A 15,469-nucleotide genomic window follows, 5' to 3' on the forward strand; every position below is an offset into this window, starting at 1 on the left:
TTTGATAGTGGGTGGTCAGAAGTTTGATATCTTTGATAGTGGGTGGTCAGAAGTTTGATGTCTTTGATAGTGGGTGGCCAGAACTTTGAAATCTTTGATAGTGGGTGGCCAGAAGTTTGATATCTTTGATAGTGGGTGGTCAGAACTTTGATATCTTTGATAGTGGATGGTCAGAACTTTGATATCTTTGATAGTGGGTGGTCAGAACTTTGATATCTTTGATAGTGGGTGGTCAGAACTTTGATATCTTTGATAGTGGGTGGTCAGAAGTTTGATGTCTTTGATAGTGGGTGGCCAGAACTTTGAAATCTTTGATAGTGGGTGGCCAGAAGTTTGATATCTTTGATAGTGGGTGGCTAGAACTTTGATATCTTTGATAGTGGGTGGCCAGAATATTGATATCTTTGATAGTGGGTAGCCAGAACTTTACATAAGCAGCATATTTGCATGTTTTACACAGACAAATCAACCAAAAACATATAAAGAAGTTTTTTAATATGTTTAAATTAAAAGATTATAAGTATTTAGTCTAAAGTTGTCAGTTTGTTTTACCTGCCATGATAACAGTTCATGTTATATGATGGTGCATTTAATCAATGTAAACTATGATATCGATTCAGATTCCAGATGTTCCATGCATGTTTAAAATGATAAAACGTGCCCACTGTGAAGACACTTGCTTAACCATAACCATATAATCAAATACACCCTGAATTCATCTTAGTCACTGGGCTATTGGATACATTTAAATAGACAGGATTAATCTTAGTCACTGGGCCATTGGATACATTTAAATAGACAGGATTAATCTTAGTCACTGGGCTATTGGATACATTTAAATAGACAGGATTAATCTTAGTCACTGGGCCATTGGATACATTTAAATATATAAGATTTATCATCTTGATGATTATGATTTAGTCTGTAGCACAAGTTTGCATCTTAAGAGTTCTGCATAAAAAATGGATTGAATTTATAAAAATCCAGTTTTGTTTTAAAACCAGGGAGTAAAGTACCCAGTATACTAAATTGTTCTTTAGAGTGGCTTCAAAGGGATAGGGTCCAGCCATTTGCAAACAGTATTTTAGTGCTACTTATAACTAAACACAGATGTGTATTGTCCCAGTCGAAAAACTTAAAGTGACATTATTATTATCATTTGGAATACAAGATTGCTATCAAACTTGTTGAACCATCAGAAGGAAGCAAACATTTTTTTTTAAAGATCTGTTAGTACGTCAACAGGTGTAAATGGAAGTTTAAAACATGAGATATTCCAAAGCACTTGAGACAATCCAAGCCCAGCCATCACTGAGGCATACTTTTGTGCCATAAGTCTTCTTCCTGAATTAAAGCCTGTTGTACTTTTGACAGTTGTAAATAGCTATCGATACTGAACTTTAAATTTACAGTGTTTGAGAAAACATTACTTGATAGGTTTACTGGGGTAAATTTACAACTGCCTTTGTATTGATGTCATCTCAGTAATGTACACAGCACAGCATGCATTGACATCAACAGCAATGCATGTAAAAAATACATCTTGTATTTAAAATGGCTTCATCATATGTATGAACAAAGGGGTATAATTTACACATTTTATCATGTAAATAGGCACAGTTCGTCTTCCTTGATCAGTTGAAATTCAATATTTTGTTTGCTCATCCTAATGCTGTATGGCTAAGTGAGCTTACATATTGGTCCTATGTGCATGATGCATTAACATTCTGCTTTATGTATCATCAGTCAACAGTTTCTATTTTTAACTTCTTTTGACAAAAAACAACAAGACCAATTTTCACTTAACTTGGTAGAGAGCACCCCAATAAATCTGTTTAGTTGCATATTATGCCGATATCATTAAATATGGCTGCCATTGCTAAAAATAGATAAACATTTGATCACCTTCTTAAAAACCAATGAACAGAATTTGACCAGATTTTACCAGAAGCATTCTTGCATAAATAAAATTTTTGAAGTTCATTATGGCCACAATTAGTGAACAAAAAGAAATTTCAAACAATATCTATAAAAAAAGCCAACTGAACAGAATTTGACAAAATTTGACAAAAAGCATCCTAGTGTGAAAGGCTTTAAAATTTTGCACAAATGGTGCTGATCCGATGTCAGTTACAACCACCATTATTAAAAAAAAAATAACCTTCTAAAAAACTGTACAGCATTTGACAAAGTTTTACATAGTATACTGGATTAAAAGTTTTACATAGTATACTGGATTAAAAGTTTTACATAGTATGCTGGCTTAAAAGTTTTACATAGTATACTGGCTTAAAAGTTTTACATAGTATACTGGCTTAAAAGTTTTACATAGTATACTGGCTTAAATACTATTACTATTACTTGAGATTCATGATGCTAAATCCACATATGGTCACCATTTCTTCCAAATAGACAATGCATCAAATGACTTATTCTCAGAGGCCATTAATAAAGAAAATATATTTCTGTGTTGTTATACCTATCTGTATGTCTATCTGTCTGTCTGTGTGTTTATCTATCTGTCTGTTTGTATGTCTGTCTGTCTGTCTATCTGTCTGTCTGTCTATCTATCTATCTGTCTTTCTCTCTGTCTGTTTGTCAACCTACCTACCTCTGTGATACTATATGTCTGTCTTCTGTATGTATGATGGGGCCTAGTGGTCCTTCTATCATTTAAGTCTGGAATACAAAGAAATATACTAATAACTTTCATAGTAATAAATGCCTGTAATAAAGATCATTAGTGAGATTTTCATATTCTTACATTTTTTGCTAATATAGATATTGTTTTCCATCTTTTCATTCATGTAGGAATACACTGCTTCCTTGATAATGTGTGAACCCACTCACAATGAGGGGGCAGGCAAGGATATCCCATTTATTTTAAAGTACAATTTGCAAAAGAATTTACGCTAATTTGTTGGGTGTTCAGAAATTCTCAATTAAAACAGGTAAACAATACCCTGTATAATTCCATTATCGACACTTGAAAATTTGCTCAAGGATCAGCAGAACTGTCACTATTACTTGCATTGAAACCAAGGCCGCATCAATATTTCAGTAATAAAACCATTTTAAGAAATCTAATTTCAATGTCAACGGCTTTTCCATGAAACAAATGTCTGTACTTTTTTAACAAAAGAAATCTTTTTGTTGTGCAAAGGGCATTGATATTATGCTAAATGTTTTTAAAGTTCACAACGAAGCATGCATGTACATGATGTTCATGTGGGGCCCCAAGTGGCCAAGTGGTCTAAAGCGCTCCCCGTTACGGATCACTGCCATCTCACCTCTGTCTGCATGGGTTCGAGTCTAGGATTCGGACAATGTGGGTATGTGAGAAAGCTTGCCAGTAGCTTTTCATGGGTCGGTGGTTCTTCCCGGGGTTTTCAAGGATTCTTCCTCCACCATTAATACTGGCCGCCATGCATAGCCTATTGTGTGCTGAAAAATGGCGTTAAACCCAACAGCAACAACAACATGACGTTCATCTGGAGTTATGCTTTTCATCATCTTTCAGAGATTGGTCATCTTGAAATTAAAGGTAATTTATACCAAGGAGTGAACAATTTCGTTAGGAAAAGCTGTTTTTTGACATTTATTCCCAATGTGATTACAAGACTAGAATTCAACCATAAAACAGTTATGGTACACCCTCCTTCCATGGCCTTGTTGATGTCTAGCTGGGATGGCACTCCCGTCTTTATTTTTCAAATGTCCCTTTGATATCATGTGCCTTCACTTAGAATGCAGTCTATGCTTTTTGACCTCATTGTGCATGAGTTAATTGAAGGGGCAAGGTATATAATTTTAAACAGTATATACTCCAAAATATACACCTTTGTGCAGCTGCCTTAATCAGCCGTGTAACGTTATTTTCTTTAAACTGATTGCTAGAGAGCACATGCATAAGATAGGTCATCTGGTGATACTTTTTCATGACAAAGTGCCAAGTTTTGTGACTTTTGTGTCATTTGTAAATCTATTGCATGAAAATGTAATTCAGAGTTAAGGAGTAACAAAGTTTGTACCAGGAATGATTGCCATATTTAGTTTGTAAACTATCCATTGAGGTCAGTATTCTATAATGGCTTAGACTGAACATTTTCATAGTATCATTAGGGTTTTTAAAAATGTATACTCGAGGTCTTGATGTAAAGAAAGTGTCACTTGTAACTACAGTGCATAAACTGTTAAACTTGTAAGAACAAAGTTACTTTTGATCATAAAATCTAAATGTTAAATGTGAATTAGATTCTTGCACAATATGATGGATTTTCTTGTATTACATGAGTACAGTTGACTTTGTTTCTTTTGGACCTGGAGTCATGAAATTCTATACACTTATCTTCATCAAGAGTTAATGACATGATTAGATTTTCAGGCCATAACATCAGTTCTGATTTGTTTTTACACTTTCTTTTACCTGGACCTTTTTGGCAAAAACCTATTTAGCACAGTTAAATAAAAACCACTTGAGCTACACAGCTGAATTAAGCTAGATAAATCGGTGAATCAATTCAGCTGTCATCTGATAAATCTGGAAATTATTTAACGTTGTTGATACTATTCAAGTCCTGTCTGTTTTATGAGACATTAATGTTGTTAATACTATTCAAGCCCTGTCTGTTTTATGAGACATTAATGTTGTTGATACTATTCAAGTCCTATCTTTTTTATGAGACATTAATGTTGTTAATACTATTCAAGTCCTGTCTGTTTTATGAGACATTAATGCTGTTAATACTATTCAAGTCCTATCTTACTGATGAGACATTAATGTTGTTGATACTATTCAAGTCCTTTCTTTTTTATGAGACATTAATGTTGTTAATACTATTCAAGTCCTATCTTTTTTATGAGACATTAATGTTGTTGATACTATTCAAGTCCTATCTTTTTTATGAGACATTAATGTTCCTGATACTAACTATTCAAGTCCTGTCTGTGTTATGAGACATTAATGTTGTTAATACTATTCAAGTCCTGTCTTTTTTATGAGACATTAATGTTGTTAATACTATTCAAGTCCTGTCTTTTTTATGAGACATTAATGTTGTTAATACTATTCAAGTCCTGTCTGTTTTATGAGACATTAATGTTGTTAATACTATTCAAGTCCTGTCTGTTTTATGAGATATTAATGTTGTTGATACTATTCAAGTCCTATCTTTTTTATGAGACATTAATGTTGTTAATACTATTCAAGTCCTATCTTTTTTATGAGACATTAATGTTGTTAATACTATTCAAGTCCTGTCTGTTTTATGAGACATTAATGTTGTTGATACTATTCAAGTCCTATCTTTTTTATGAGACATTAATGTTGTTAATACTATTCAAGTCCTGTCTGTTTTATGAGACATTAATGCTGTTAATACTATTCAAGTCCTGTCTGTTTTGTGAGACGTTAATGTTGTTGATACTATTCAAGTCCTATCTTTTTTATGAGACATTAATGTTGTTAATACTATTCAAGTCCTATCTTACTGATGAGACATTAATGTTGTTAATACTATTCAAGTCCTATCTTACTGATGAGACATTAATGTTGATACTATTCAAGTCCTATCTTTTTTATGAGACATTAATGTTGTTAATACTATTCAAGTCCTATCTTTTTTATGAGACATTAATGTTGTTAATACTATTCAAGTCCTATCTTTTCTATGAGACATTAATGTTCCTGATACTAACTATTCAAGTCCTGTCTGTTTTATGAGACATTAATGTTGTTAATACTATTCAAGTCCTATCTTTTTTATGAGACATTAATGTTGTTAATACTATTCAAGTCCTGTCTGTTTTATGAGATATTAATGTTGTTGATACTATTCAAGTCCTATCTTTTTTATGAGACATTAATGTTGTTAATACTATTCAAGTCCTGTCTGTTCTATGAGACATTAATGTTGTTAATACTATTCAAGTCCTATCTTTTTTATGAGACATTAATGTTGTTGATACTATTCAAGTCCTATCTTTTTTATGAGACATTAATGTTGTTGATACTATTCAAGTCCTATCTTTTTTATGAGACATTAATGTTGTTAATACTATTCAAGTCCTATCTTACTGATGAGACATTAATGTTGTTGATACTATTTAAGTCTTGTCTGTTTTATGAGACATTAATGTTGTTGACACTATTCAAGTCCTATCTTTTTTGTGAGATATTAATGTTGTTGATACTATTCAAGTCCTATCTTTTTTATGAGACATTAATGTTGTTAATACTATTCAAGTCCTATCTTACTGATGAGACATTAATGTTGTTGATACTATTCAAGTCCTATCTTACTGATGAGACATTAATGTTGTTGATACTATTCAAGTCCTATCTTTTTTATGAGACGTTAATGTTGTTAATGCTATTCAAGTCCTATCTTTTTTATGAGACATTAATGTTCCTGATACAGTGTACTAACTATTCAAGTCCTGTCTGTTTTATGAGACGTTAATGTTGTTAATACTATTCAAGTCCTATCTTACTGATGAGACATTAATGTTGTTGATACTATTCACTGTTGATGGGACTTGATGACCATGCACTGTTGATGGGACTTGAATAGTATCTTTTTTATAAGACATTTTTGTTTTTGATACAAGTCCTATCTTTTTGTAAGACATTAATGTTGTTGATACTATTCAAGTCCTATCTGTTTTATGAGACATTAATTTTGTTGACACTGTTGAAGTCCCATCTTTTTATGAGACATTAATGTTGTTGATACTATTCAAGTCCTATCTTTTTTATGAGACATTAATGTTGTTAATACTATTTAAGTCCTGTCTTACTGATGAGACATTAATGTTGTTGATACTATTGAAGTCTCGTCTGTTTTATGAGACTTTAATGTTGTTGACACTATTCAAGTCCCATCTTTTTATGAGACATTAATGTTGTTGATACTATTCAAAACCCATCCTAGTGATGAGACATTAATGTTGTTGATACTATTCAAAACCCATCCTAGTGATGAGACATTAATGTTGTTGATACTATTCAAGTCCCATCATTTTTATGAGACATTAATGTTGTTGATACTATTCAAGTCCCTTCTTTTTTGATGAGATATTAATTTTGTTAATACTATTCAAAACCCATCCTAGTGATGAGACATTAATGTTGTTGATGCTATTCAAGTCCCATCATTTTTATGAGACATTAATGTTGTTGATACTATTCAAGTCCCATCGTAGTGATGAGACATTAATGTTGTTAATACTATTCAAGTCCCATCTGTTTGATGAGACATTAACATTGTTGATACTATTCAAGTTTTACCTTTCTAATGAGACATTAATGGTGTTTAGACTATTCAAATCCCATCTTATTTTGGAGACGTTAATGTTGTTGATACTATGTATTCAAGTCCTATCCTTTTTATGAGACAGTAATGTCATCTCATTAAAATAAACAGTTGATTCATTTCCAAGTAAAGCAGAAAATCACTGTGTCTGTGAAACAGCTGTGTTTCTCTCTATTTGTCAGTTTTCAATGTTTTTTGTTGTTGAAAGAATAATATACATGTACCATAAATGTATATTTCAGGGACAAAGACAGGGTCCATCCTAAGATATGTTAAATAGCAGGATTCAGGACAATTCTAAAAAATCTTACTGAAAAATCAACTGTGTGACAATTACACATAATATTTTAAATCCCTATATATTTCTTCACTCAATTCCTTCCTTATTCCAAAAATTGCTTCTATTATTTTCAAATGTAGGGGTAAAATTCCACCCAGGCTTTTCTGTTTGGGAATAAATCTGGCAGAATTTTAGAGGGGTTCATAATACCTGAACTTATTTATTCAGATTTTGAAATCTTTGTGATTGCATGCACTTATTCAATAATCTCTTATTCATGACTTCAGCAGGGCAAAAATTGTGATGTTAGCACGCATAAATGTTTACAAGAGATTAAGTTCCACTATTGAGTAATTGATTTCATGTTTTTAGTCTTAGTGACTGTAATCTATTTATCAGATTTCATAAAGTTTGAATTAAATGGTGGCAACGTACTTTATACACAGACATGTGTACTGGTTAATACTTTGGTTCTATACTCAGCTTTACCATTTTCCCGATTATGTAACAGGATATAAAATGCCACTATTGAATCACTGATTTCATGTCTTTATTCTTAGACACAGTAAGTTGATGAGAGCCTTTTGTTTCTGTTGGTTTAAGTGACACTTCTAACATTTTATTGACTATATCTTGCCAAGGAAATGGGAGTTAAGTCCCTTTATGGGGAATGCATCAAGGAAGCCAACCCTGGTGGGCAATGGTGTGTATTTAACCCACATCCTGAGGATTATGAGTCCAGTGTTCTACCAACTGGATGATAAATGTATTTTACTTACTTTATATGTAGTGACTTTCTTTTTAAAGTAAACATATTGGTGACTTGCACAATGACAAAAACTGACTATGATATTACATACATCACGGGAATTACAAACTTTCTTCTTTCATACTAGTTGTGTACTTTTAGGATTGCTTGGAATTGAACCAGTATTGTTTAGAATTTTTTCCTTTCACTATGTGTTGATTATAAGAACATTTAAGAAAAGATAACCATATAAATTTTGCAATTGCATTTTTACTGTCCGTTCCTTGTTTTCATCGTCATTTCGGGATGGAACTTTGGTAATTTTCTTCCATCTTTTATCTTACATTTGTGTACATAAACATCACATTACAGTTTTCTCTCTTTGTAAAGCCAATTTGTAGATTGCTTCCCCAGCTATAATGTGGGTTACTGGATCTTATTAGGACTGTTTAATTTATTTCACTTGATTCATGGCTGTTGAAAACCTGTTACAGTAGAGTATAATGTTTTGGGGTGGAATGATTATAAGTTTGCGATGTTGAGACCCATAGCAATTACTGCAAAAAATGATGAATTATTATACTACTATACTTACCATATATAAGTTACTTTAAACTCAGCAGACGTGAATAACTATTAGTCACTTGCCATTTTATTCTTTAAATTGAGAATTCATCTAAGTGAGCTGTCATAGATATGGGACTGCTCCGTTGGCCTAGTGGTTATAGTTTCTGTCTTGGATGCAGGAGGTTGCGCTTTTCACCCTGGCCATGTCATACCAAATGCTAATAAAAATGGTACTAAAAGCTGCCTTGTTAGGCACTCAGCCTTAAGAGGTTAGTGTTAGGACTGGTCGGCCTGGTGTCAGGATAATGTGACTGGGTGGGAACATCATGCTACATGTTTGCGGCATGATGCCCCAGTGCTAGACATCACTATAAACTGCCACTGCAGACATCATATCATTATGACCGACAAATTGTAAAAACTATGTTACAATTCCAAATTTCGACAAACATACACAGAGTCAAGTCCACAGGCATTTGTGTCTCTCAGTTAATGAGAAAAATTTGTGACATCTCAGTCTCCTTCAATAAATCAACACAATGATGACTAACTTGCATGGTTCAAAATCCATCTCTTCACTGATTCAGTGCTAATCTTATTTTGCCATATAGGCTCATTCAGCCACTGATATCATGTCTCTTTGTAAGTGGGACATTCCAAATAGGTTCTCTATGCATGATTTATGGATGCTTTAGATCATGGGTTCTAACCCCATCCAGGTCATACCAAAGGCTTCTAAAAATGGTGCCAACTGCTGCCTTACTAGGCGCTCAGCATTAAGAGGTTAGTGTTAGGACTGGTTGGTCTATTGTCAGGGTAAGGTGACTGGTTGGGACATTATGCATATTTGTCTCTGGCATGATGGTTCAATGTTAGATATCACTATAAATGCCATACTGAAATTTTTTAAAAGCCACAATAAAAATCCAAATCACACACACACACACACACACACACACACGTATTATTTAAGTACTTTAAAGATAATTTATTCAGAGTTTCTCAGTTGCTTTTGATGTCTACAATGATTGACTTTGGATGCCTTCACTTCCAGTAAAATATTGTACATTCAGTTCCAACTGGTTGTGGGGGCCCTGATTGGCCGAGTGGTCTAAAGCGCTCACTGTTCCGGATCACTGCCATCTCACCTCTGTCTGCGTGGGTTTGAGTCCAAGGCTCAGCTAGTGTGGGTACGTGGGAAAGCCTGCCAGTAGCTTCTCATGGGTCGGTGGTTCCTCCCTGGGTTTTCCAGGGTTCTTCCTCCACCAGTTATACTGGCCGCCATGTATAGCCTATGTTGTGCTGAAAAAGGGCGTTAAACCTTAGAACAACAACAACAACCAATTGGTTGTTATTATTTGTTCCAGCACAGGCTCAGTAATAACCACCAATCAGACCTAATGCAGCTTATTCACTGTGTGACACATTAGAAGTGCAGGCATCCATACCTGAACCATATAGATACAAAACGAGATGGAAACTGCATATAAAAGAGTTTATTAAATGATTAGAAATGTATTTAAATCATATGTGGGGAACAAGTTTGGAATATTTCCACTATGTGAATGCTATCATTGACTGAACTTAGCCAGCGAGATAAAAAAAATTTAGCATGGAATCAGCAATTTTTTTTTTTATATATAGAATTAATCACCTTTTGTTAATTGTAAAAATGAGAGTAGGAGTTGTCAACTGTTTCTCTGACAAAAACAAGTGCATGTAGTTGCGGCAGTTATTGCATCTGCTACAAGTACAATGTAAGTGATTTGGTTGTTAGCCATCTGCAGTAAGTACAGAGTGAGGGATTCATTTGTTAGTCATCTGCAATATTTAGTACAGTGTGACTCAGGGATTCATTTGTTAGTCATCTGCAATATTTAGTACAGTGTGAGGGATTTGGTTGTTAGTAATCCTCAATACAGTGTGAGGGATTTGGTTGTTATTCATCTGCAATATTTAGTACAGTGTGAGGGATTTGGTTGTTTGTCATCTGCAATATTTAGTACAGTGTGAGGGACTTGGTTGTTAGTCACATGCAGTAAATACAGTGTGAGGGACTTGGTTGTTAGTCATATGCAGTAAATACAGTGTGAGGGACTTGGTTGTTAGTCATTTGCAGTAAATACAGTGTGAGGGATTTGGTTGTTAGTCATCTGCATTAAGTACAGTGTGAGGGATTCATTTGTTAGTCATCTGCAATATTTAGTACAGTGTGACTCAGGGATTCATATGTTAGTCATCTGCAATATTTAGTACAGTGTGAGGGAATTGGTTGTTTGTCATCTGCAATATTTAGTACAGTGTGAGGGACGTGGTTGTTAGTCATCTGCAGTAAGTACCGTGTGAGGGATTCTGTTGTTAGTCATCTGCAGTAACTACAGTGTGTAGGATTTGGTTGTTAGTCATCTGCAGTAAGTACAGTGTGAGGGATTCTGTTGATAGTCATCTGCAGTAAGTACAGTGTGTAGGATTTGGTTGTTAGTCATCTGCAGTAAGTACAGTGTGAGGGATTCTGTTGTTAGTCATCTGCAGTAAGTACAGTGTGTAGGATTTGGTTGTTAGACTTCTGCAGTAAGTACAGTGTGAGGGATTCTGTTGTTAGTCATCTGCAGTAAGTACAGTGTGTAGGATTTGGTTGTTAGTCATCTGCAGTAAGTACAGTGTGTAGGATTTGGTTGTTAGTCACCTGCAGTAGTTGTTGTTGTTGTAGGGTTTAACGCCATTTTTCAGCATACGATAGGCTATTCATGGCGGCCAGTATTAATGGTGGAGGATGAACCCGGAAAAACCCCAGAAAGAACCACCGACCCACGGGAAGCTACTGGCAAGCTTACTCACATACCCACATTGGCCAAATCGGAGACTCGAACCCACGCAGCTAGAGGTGAGATGGCAATGATTTGTAACGGAGAGCGCTTTAGACCACTCGGGGCCCCGTCACCTGCAGTAAGTACAGTGTGTAGGATTTGGTTGTTAGTCATCTGCATAAGTACAGTGTGAGGGACTTGGTAGTTAGTCATCTGCAGTAAGTACAGTGTGAGGGATTCTGTTGTTAGTCATCTGCAGTAAGTACAGTGTGAGGGATTTGGTTGTACATCTGCAGTAAGTACAGTGTGAGGGACTTGGTTGTTAGTCATCTGCAGTAAGTACAGTGTGAGGGACTTTGTTGTTTTTTTGCCTCCAAATATGATGCTGAAGCTGCAGCCATCAGTCAGAGGTATGAGCCATGGTTTTCAAAAGTCACTATAGGAAGTTGATAACATTGGTTCTCCCCAAAATGTATAGTTTTAGTGGGTTGTACAGATCTATCACAGTGCTGAGTGAAATTCACTGGATTTGACCAGTAAATAAAATCTGCTCTATAACTTCCGAATCATTGTAGATCAAGGGATGAAACTTGGTGTACATCATCACTAGAAGGTGTTGTATAACAAATGGTGTAGGTCAGGGCATATCTTCAGGGTCAAGGATGCAGTTCCGTATTTTAAGTATTTTGTCATTTTGTCTTACATCCAATGCCACTCACTAATTTAGAGCCCATTCAGATTATAGGAGAAAAAATTCACTGAAATTGTCTATATTAGTTTTAGTTTCTGTATTAGTTACAGTGTGCCACATTTATTACATTTTTATTTCCCTTTTAGGGTGGGGACTTGTTTGATGCCATCACACAGAGTGTGAAATTCGGAGAAGTGGATTCTGCTCACATGGTGAAAGACTTGTGTAATGCCCTGTTTTACCTCCACTCCCGCATTATTGTTCACAGAGATCTAAAGCCAGAAAATCTGCTGGTGAGTATAACAATTTAATATTTAAGAAATTGATCTGTTATGTACAGTATATAATAACAAGTTTAATTAACTTGTTAACTACTCCTGACGGCCATGACGGCCAATATGATGGAATATGGTTGTGATTTGGGATGGACAAAACAAGATGTACCTTTCAGATAACTCTAAATTTAGTTAGTGCCAGAACTTTAATTAACATCATGAAATTTGCAACTTTTAATAAGAAGTCATATTTTGCTTCATTTTTCTTTACACTATCAATAACAAAATTTTTTAAAAAATCATCCATTAAAAATGAAAATAAATCTTTCTGGTGGCAGCACTTTAAAAGACGAATGCCAATTAAATAAGTTTCGTCAAGTGAAATTCATGATTTAGTTTTTATTCGGTTTCAGTGTTATTATGATAAATACGATATGTATTCAAATATAAAAAGTGTCGATCTGCAGTCACCATTATGTCAACAATTGTTTCACTGAGAACCTAATTATGTGCTGGCTATGTTTGAGCTCTGATTTGCATGTAAGTGTTTGTTGTATTGTTGTAATTTTACAATCAATTAAAAGTAGACCTGCTTTGTATTAGCACATTAATTTTTGTGTCAAATCAAATAAAGTGGATAGAAAGAAAAAAGTTAAAAGTGTGTGTGTGTGTGTGTGTGTGTGTGTGTGTGTGTGTGTGTGTGTATCTTAGATAGATTGGATAGTCTTTTGTCCATGTGGATTTGTTTGGTTTAGCTCATTGTCTGGGATTTTTACTCTTATTTCACCCAGATGTGTTAGGCATTTTAATAGTATTACCTGACAAGGGGAGAAAACTCCAACATTAGTAATTTGGTTCACAGATATCTGTGTCTGAGTGACCAAGAGTATGTTGCACAGGCAAAGGATGGGGGGATAAGACTGCAGAATTTATAACCACCATTTATTAAATTAAATTATAAATTTCACCTGTATATTATGGACAGGGGTTTATTAAAGATATTTTTTAATTATACCTTTTCACACATAAATTCATAGATTTCACCTGTGTACAAGGTACATTGACTCATTTAAAAGACACAGTGAACACCCTTTCCTACATTAAGTCAGAGATTTCACCTGTGTACAAAGTACATAACTCATTTAAAAGACACAGTGAACACCCTCCTTACTTAATTAAGTCATAGATTCCACCTGTGTACAAAGTATGTGGACTCATTTGTAATAGACACAATAAACACCCTTTTTTATATTAACTTATAAATTTCATCTGTTGTCCAGAAATGCAAAGGTTTTGTGGTCTCTTGAGAGTCCATAAAAGACAGGTGTCATTGCTGTTAGCTTAGAGTCAATGAAAAACAAGTCACAACTGTTAGCTTAGAGTCCATAAAAAACAGGTGTCACTACTGTTAGCCTAGAATCCATATAAGACAAGTGTCACTTCTGTTAGCTCACAGTCCATAAAAGTTAAGTGTCACTACTGTTAGCTTTAATCTGGGTGATGTTGTCTGCAAGATGCATCAAATCTACTTTCTTATGTATTCTAAACGTTTGGAAACTTTTCATATTTAGGTGCACAGAAACAAGGATATGACGATCACCTTAAAACTGGCAGACTTTGGACTGGCTATGGAGGTGAAGGAACCCATTTATACTGTATGTGGCACCCCAACTTATGTGGCTCCAGAAATACTCTCTGAAATAGGTAACAGCTAGTTCTTCCAAAACTAGCAATTGTTTTTTCATGGTTCATTTTTGGGGGTCAAGTATGAGCACTATTCAAAAATGATGTTAAGGTGTACATACAGTGCAACCCTGCCATAATGTGCCCCTCTATAACGCGAATTCGTATATAATGTGGTCGTGGCATGGCTCCCGATATTTCGTATATTCATTCACACATGAAAAAATATTTTTTGTTCAAAGTACATGAAATAGTGAATAAAAAATTTATTATCATTATGGGGAAGAGATTGCGTATGAATTCGAATTTAACATGATTGTGACATGGTTCCTGAAATTTTAAATACATTTATGTGTATATTTCTCATACTGGGAAAAAAATTATTTTCTTTTAAGTATGAGAAATAGTGTGTAAAACATTTATTATCATTTTGGGGAGGAGTTCGCGTAAGAATTTTAATATAATACGATCGTGGCGTAGCTTCTAAAATATAACAAAATCACCAGGTTCTTGAAGTGTTTTGCCAAAATAAACAATATTGGAAATGTTACTTATTACTGATCCATGAGTAAAGCCAGTAAGTCGTCTTTGTGATTGTCTTCAATTAATTCTGTATACAATCGTTGCTCAAACAATAGCCAACATGTGTTTCTTCTTTAAGTGCATAAACAAACAAGCAGCAGACAATGCGGTGGTTGATAAAAGATTCTCACAATTTAATAAACATCAAAAGACAAAAGCTGCCAACATGTTTGCTGGGCTTGGTGGTGTTATTAGACGCAATCAGTTGACCAGTAAATAATGTCCGCTTTATTAGCTGGAAATTGAAAGGGTATGAAATTATACCCCAAGGATTGGATATTCAGCTTTTAAAAAAAAATTTAAAAACTGACTCATGACCATTGCAGGCCTACTGCACTTAGTTCTTGGGTTTTACATGGGTATGGTGTTTGTTTATGAACTTGTTATTAATTTCTTATTTTTAAAAAAAAATATTTTACCGTTATGGAAAAGCAAGTTCACAAACGCAATTTATTCTCTGCACTTTGCGTCATGATTAGTATAGTAGTTTTCACACATTTCTTTCAATATTCACAAAATCTGA

At 34.4% G+C, this 15,469-nt stretch overlaps 1 protein-coding gene across 5 annotated transcripts in view; it reads left to right on the plus strand.

Annotated features, from left to right (window-relative positions):
* Window positions 1–15,469, plus strand: part of LOC149791874 (serine/threonine-protein kinase DCLK3-like) — a 427,773-nt gene that overhangs the window by 399,009 nt on the left and 13,295 nt on the right. For all 5 annotated transcript variants that reach the window (XM_089970381.1, XM_089970376.1, XM_089970377.1 and 2 more), the window contains 2 exons: window positions 12,553–12,699; window positions 14,253–14,385. In XM_089970381.1, the coding sequence (XP_089826507.1) occupies window positions 12,553–12,699; window positions 14,253–14,385 (280 nt within the window). The remainder of the gene's footprint in view (window positions 1–12,552; window positions 12,700–14,252; window positions 14,386–15,469) is intronic.

This window comes from Sinohyriopsis cumingii, chromosome 9 (assembly GCF_028554795.1).
Source record: "Sinohyriopsis cumingii isolate HCF-2022 chromosome 9, ASM2855479v2, whole genome shotgun sequence".
Classification (NCBI taxonomy): domain Eukaryota; kingdom Metazoa; phylum Mollusca; class Bivalvia; order Unionida; family Unionidae; genus Sinohyriopsis; species Sinohyriopsis cumingii.